The sequence below is a fragment of the Bombina bombina genome, chromosome 2 (genome assembly GCF_027579735.1).
Source record: "Bombina bombina isolate aBomBom1 chromosome 2, aBomBom1.pri, whole genome shotgun sequence".
In the NCBI taxonomy this organism is placed as follows: Eukaryota; Metazoa; Chordata; class Amphibia; order Anura; family Bombinatoridae; genus Bombina; species Bombina bombina.
Window position 1 is genome coordinate 1362220247 of NC_069500.1, and position 6426 is coordinate 1362226672.

General features: G+C 45.3%; 1 gene segment (V, D, J or C); it reads right to left on the minus strand.

Moving 5' to 3' along the window:
* Positions 1-507: 507 nt before the first annotated feature.
* LOC128647540 (immunoglobulin kappa variable 3-15-like) lies at positions 508-1290 on the minus strand. The segment is given in 3 exon segments: positions 508-584; positions 783-1094; positions 1226-1290. Coding segments are annotated over 3 exon segments (438 nt in total).
* Positions 1291-6426: the final 5136 nt, after the last annotated feature.

The window sequence follows — 6426 nt, forward strand, 5'->3', positions numbered from 1 at the left end:
TGCCATAGAGTTCTACAGAAATGGGCCGGCTCCTAAGCTTACATCCCTGCTTTTCAACAAAAGATGTCAAGAGAATGAAGTAAAATTGATAACAGAAGCACATTATAAAGTTGTATAAAATCGCCTGCTCTTTACCACTGCTGCTGCTGATTTCCTGTCTCGCTTGCCTCCCCCATCAGCAGATTCAGCTAGAGGATGATGTAGAAGTTGTTTTATTTCTTACACTCTCTCTGCAGTAACACAAGAACAGACACACGCTGCCCGATCAGCAGGCACAAGTCAGCAAGTATTCTGGGAACTTCTGTTAAAGAAATGCACCAGCACTTATGCTCTAAATGACTTCAGCATTGCTGCCTTACTTTAGAGTGGGCGATGAGCTTCTGTTACAAACTGGTTGCGCTGCAAGATACAAACTGACTACTTGTGCCAGAAGAATTAGATGCATAAGTCTTGCTTAGGATACTCTACTAGTGGAGGTGACAACGGCAGAATGGGTAGTGGGTGACACTAATGCCCCTGCAGCTCCTTTTCATTGTCAGTAATTAACCTGTTACTGGGTGTCTCCTGTTTTTCATATTCAGACCCTTAGAACAGATTCACACACATTGCACCTGAGAACACATTTACATTTTACCAAATCAGAGCAAGTGAGAGCTCAATGTTTTCATGGTACAGAAAGTAGCAGATTTAAGCAGATCTATAACGTGCATTACAACACAGGACACATAAAAAATAACATTCAAAACTAAACGCTAGAAAACAAAAGAGGAAGGTTTTTGTACAGCTCTGTATCACTGTGAGAGGTAAGCTGTAACCCTGCTGACAGTAATAATCTGCTGCATCTTCTGCTTGCACTCTGCTGATTGCCAAAGTGAAATCATTACCAGACCTAGTGCCGCTGAACCTGTCTGGGATCCCTGTGACTCTGCTGGTTGCACTATAGATAAGAGGCTTTGGTGGTTGTCCTGATTTCTGTTGGTACCAGTGTAAGTTGCTGCTAACACTACTACTGGCTTTACATGTCATGGTGACACTTTCACCTGGTGACACAGTGACATCTGAGGACTGAGTCAGCACAATCTGTCCACAGGAACCTAAAGAATAAGCAATAAATATTTCTGATTATTAGTAGAAAAATATTTTTGTATTTATTCATTTACTGTACAAATCTACAATAGAACATAATATAAACCATCTGTAAGATATAATCACAATAATCACTTACACTGAATATAGCACAACAATAAACACAGCAGATAAGTTGGATAAAGCATCTTTGTGTTGCTGAGAGAGCTCAGATACTGATGTCACCTGCACAATGTAATATGTACATCAGCTGAGACTGGGGAGGAAATGTCTGGTTATGCAAAACTGCACAATGCAAATAATATCACACTTGTCTGTTATATTTATACTACTTAGTGTGTATTGTATTTAATGTCTAGTTGCATGAACTTAATTGATTTGTTAATACTTCTGTGTTGTCTGGGGAGGAAATAAGGAATTATTTAAAGGGACATGAGACCCCAGATCCTTCTTTCAGGATTCAGATACAAGATATATTTTAAACAATTTTTCAGTTTACTTCTATTATCAAATTTGCTTCATTCTATTGTTAGCCTCTGTAGAAAGAACAGCAATTTAATACTGGGAGCTAGCTAAACACATTGGTAAGCCAATGACAAGAGGTATATATGTGCAGCTGCCAATCAGCAGTATGCTCTCACCTCTTGAGCCTACCTAGCTATGCATTTCAACAAAGGATAAAAAGTGAACTAAGCAAATTAGATAATTAGTTACAATTGTTTAAAATTGTATGCTCTATATGAATCAGTAGTAACAAAAATGAGTTTCATGTCTGTTTAATTATTAAAAATTATGCTTATTTTTGCTAATTTGTTACTGAGCGGGGGACCAATCAGAATCCTATACTAAAGGTTACAAATCCTACCTTTTTAATCTATGGGGATTTAAATAAATAAATTAAATAATTTGATAAGCTTTTCTAAATGATTGTAATCAGTCCCATGATTCATTTTCATTAGGATGCTTAAAATTGTATAGGTATTAGTCTGATATGGTTAACAATTGTTTTTGAGAGATTGTAGCAAGTTTGGAAAGTAAGGGGTTAACATGGACCCTATAAGAGGGTTTATCCAAAGTTATCCTCTATCCATTTATACGGGACAAGTCATATTTGTGTATTCACAGTTTAATATTTAATTTTTTGTGATATTACTTTATTGGAGTTGGGAAGTGCAGCATATATCGTTTTTATTTCTCTACACCTCCCAGTCTGGCAGCAGACTCTGTGACTGTTGGTGTCCCGGTTACTTCCTCATCTCCATAATGGTAGCAGGCCACGCCCTCACTCATACACAAGTAATCTTAGGAGGGGGACATCCTGAAGTATTGTACCTGTGTGTAAATTTAGCATTGTGTTTGTTGTGTGCATCATCCCAAGAGGAATGTTATCAGCAGTAGCTCTGACAGTCTTTTGCAGGAACTAACTGTTTGTAAGACATGAATTATATGACTCAAGTTTGTGCTGTTAAGATGACCTCTATATTTAGCTGCATTTTGCTGAGGATGTTACTCCAAAAGTAAGAGATGTGCAATATGTTACTTGCTGTTGTCATGTTGGACCTGTTACATGAGCAGATGTGATGTAGCATGTCAGCCTGTCTTGCAGCTCTCAGGGAAATTGCTGCACATATGGATATATAACTGTACACATGTGATGTGTTGTTTGCTAGACAGCTATAGAGTGAAGTTTGCAGTGCACACATCAATAAAAGAGCTTGATACTTGCAACATAAGTTTGTGTTAAATTTGTTTATCAGGTTTTATTTAATACCTGTGGATCTCTTATCAAATGAGAAATCTCAAATGCAACTAACACAGCAATTCTGCACAATGAAACCGGCTGCTATATTTGTAGAAAAAGAAAATGTCAGGGTGCCAGGAATCAGACTGAGACGAGAAGTGCAAAAATAATCACACCTTTATTAGTAACAAAAAAATAATAAAAAGTCCATAAGTCAAATAACAAGCCAGGAGTCAAAACTAGAGCTGGTAGTCAGACGAGCAGAGTCAGGAGCCAAAGCGAATAGTCAGACGAGCCGAGTCAGGAGCCAAAGCGAGTAGTCAGACGAGCCGGAATCAGGAACAAGGAGAAAAGCGTCAGGAACAAGCCAGGGATCAGGAACCAGGAGGGACGTCAGACATCCAGGTAATACACTGGAACTCACAAAGAGGTCTGAGACAATGCAAGGGCAAAGCATACTGAACAGAGACCCTTTAAATAATAAGTGATGACATCACAATTCAGAGACTGCAACTTGTCTCACACGGATGATGTACACCAGTCTGGCCATAAAAGGGCGTGCAGGAAATAAGCAGCATCACGCATTATGCACCAGAGTCAACAAGAGAGGTGAGTAAAATGGCTGCCAGCAGCACATGGCAAACAAAGCAGGGAAAAAACCCTGACAGAATATCATCAAATGAGTTACAGCATTTTCTTACTGCAGAATTGTTTGTCTTAAACTCTGCAACGGGGATAAATATGCAGTTAAAGTCTGGCAATCTGTCTTTTATTTCAGCAGCAACCAAACTGCTGACTCTATGTCCACCTTTTCCAAAAGGGCCCCTGGGTCAATACCATCATTAACCGAAAAGCCTTCGGTTACGACAAGTGGTGAATCATTCTTAACTGCCCCGGTGCCTTTTTTGGGACTACCCCCAATGAGGACAGCCACAGGTTAGGTAATGGACTGGATTTCAAGGGGCCAGCCATTTGCCCCAAGGAGACCTCCTTCCCCAACTTTTCCCGAACCACTCCTGGAAACTCCCTGGTGGACTTCAAGTTCCCAGACACCCCAACCCCTTTTACCTCCTGAAAGGGGATGAGAAAACCCGAGCTAAAACCTGTCAAGAGCAGCTCAGCATCCCCTCCTTTTCCCCTAACCTTAGCGTATCGCCTTAGCCACGGGACTATCCTTCTGATGTCCACCGGTGTCCGAGCCCAGAACACCCACTTCTCCCACTCTAACCCCGGCCTTCTCTTTCCTGAAGCATTTAGCATAGAGGTGGACCCCCCCACATCCTGAACATTTGTGCTTATATTTGCACGAGGACCCGAATCGACACTGCTCATCGTTGAACTGGAAACACAGGCCCTTTCGGAGGGCCACCGCTGAACTGCTGCTGGCCGTAACCACGAGGCTGCTCCCACCAGGCCAAAAGGACTGCCCCCTCATAAAGGAGTCATAATCTTCAGCCAAATCCCCATGTCCCTATCGTCCCACCTCATGTCAGGATGAACTGCTATCCGCTGACAAAACTGTTCATCATATCTCCACCAGGCCATACCCCCATAAGTATGGTAGGCTGAGGAAATCTCATCCAGGTAGCAGAACAGGGCGGAGCCCTGGTCGGGGGACTTCTGTGTAATCACGCTGGCCAGGATACAAAAAGCCCTGGACCAGTTAGCGAACATCTTCGGTATCTTCCGATTCCGTTTCTTACACTCCTCCTCCTCCTTCTTCCCTTGCTCACCCTTTGGGTCCTCCTTAATCTCTACAAATTGATCCATGGGGAGAAGCGTATACAATTCTAGGAACTCCCTTTTCCAAATCTTTTCTTTCACCTCATTAGTTAAATGCAACCCTAAAGGGGCTATAGAACAGAGACACGGCCTACGCAACACTTCTTCTAACACCTTCAGGGTCCCGCCCCCAGAACTCACTGCTGCACTGCCCACACCACTCACCACAGGGTCCCCTCTGGCATCCCACCGGGCGCCTGTCCAGCCCCTACACTCACGGTCCCAGCCACCCCCAGCCCAGGTACCGCAACCACTGCCACCTCCGTCCCTATAGTACTCATGCTTGCGGCACTGGCTCCCCACACCCCCGCCGGGCCCGTCACTGCACAAGACTGTTCCAACCGCATAACCAACTCCCTCAATCCCTTTAACAATGCATTCTGCACCTCATTCACACTCCCCCTCTGATTAATATATGCACACATGTATTTAGGCACCTCACCTCCGGTTCTATGCACCGCCCCAGCTCTGGAATCCCTTGCGGCCCTGGCCCTTCCAGACTGTCTCCTTTCCCTCATCAGTGACTTCCGGTGGCTTTCTGGTGATCTCCTCCTGGCCCTGGGCTCTCTCCTCCTGTCTCCACTCCTGTCCATGGCTGCATGCTTGATACGCGCCCATGTGGGTAACACCCTGCTGCATCTGTTCCTGATGGATGAGCGAGACTGGCCCCATCTCTTGCTTGTCTCTGCTTGTCCTGCTTGTCTCCACTAAGGGACTGATCCCTCCTCCAGTCACTCCCAACCTGTAATGTCACATCAAAAACATCATCTAATACACCTCTCTCCATATGCCCACTTGCTCCCCTGGTCCTGGCGGTGTGCATGCCCCTCCATTCTCCCCCAAAGCCCTGAGGGGGTGAAATGGACCCCAAGAGCTGCACCAAAACATCCAGATCCCCCACCTGGCCAGCTGTAGACAGCTCTGGGACACTCACCTCCTGAAACCCCTTGCCGTCAAAGTCACTAGGGATATCCTTGATGATAAGGGAATCCATGTCCCTCTCCCAAATCCCGCTGCCGTCCTGTCTCCGACATCCCTCCGGGATTGAAGTCTGCAGCACTATCATAGAAGAAGGGCAGTTATACATGGCCTAATTACCCATGTGGCACCCTTCCTTACCTTACACGGGACACGCACACACACTAAACCCTGACCAATATAACAGGGGGACATAGCTAGGATGGGAGGAAAGAAATCAATATGGGATGAGGAGGGGGGTGGGAGGACCAAAATCAATCTATAAGGGGCCTCCCCCCCCTTTTGGGAGACCCTACTAGGCTGCGACCCCCTGCGGCCTTCCTAAAATAACTGGGGCATCCCCCCTTTAGCTCCCACTCTAACCCCAGCCTTCCATTTCCTGAAGCATTTAGCATAGAGGTGGACCCCCCCACATCCTGAACATTTGTGCTTATACTTGCATGAGGACCCGAATATACACTGCCCGTCATTGAACTGGAAACACAGGCCCTTTCGGAGGACCACCGCTGAACTGCTGCCAGCTGTACCCGCGAGGCTGCTCCCACCAGGCCAAAAGGACTGCCCCCCTCATAAAGGAGTCATAATCTCCAGCCGAATCCCCATGTCCCTATCGTCCCACCTCATGTCAGGATGAACTGCTATCCGCTGACAAAACTGCTCGTCATATCTCCACCAGGCCATACCCCCATAAGTACAGTAGGCAGAGGAAATCTCATCCAGGTATCAGAACAGGGTGGAGCCCTGGTCGGGAGACTTCTGTGTAATCATGCTGGCCAGGATACAAAAAGCCCTGGACCAGTTAGTGAACATCTTCGGTATCTTCCGATACCGTTTCTTAT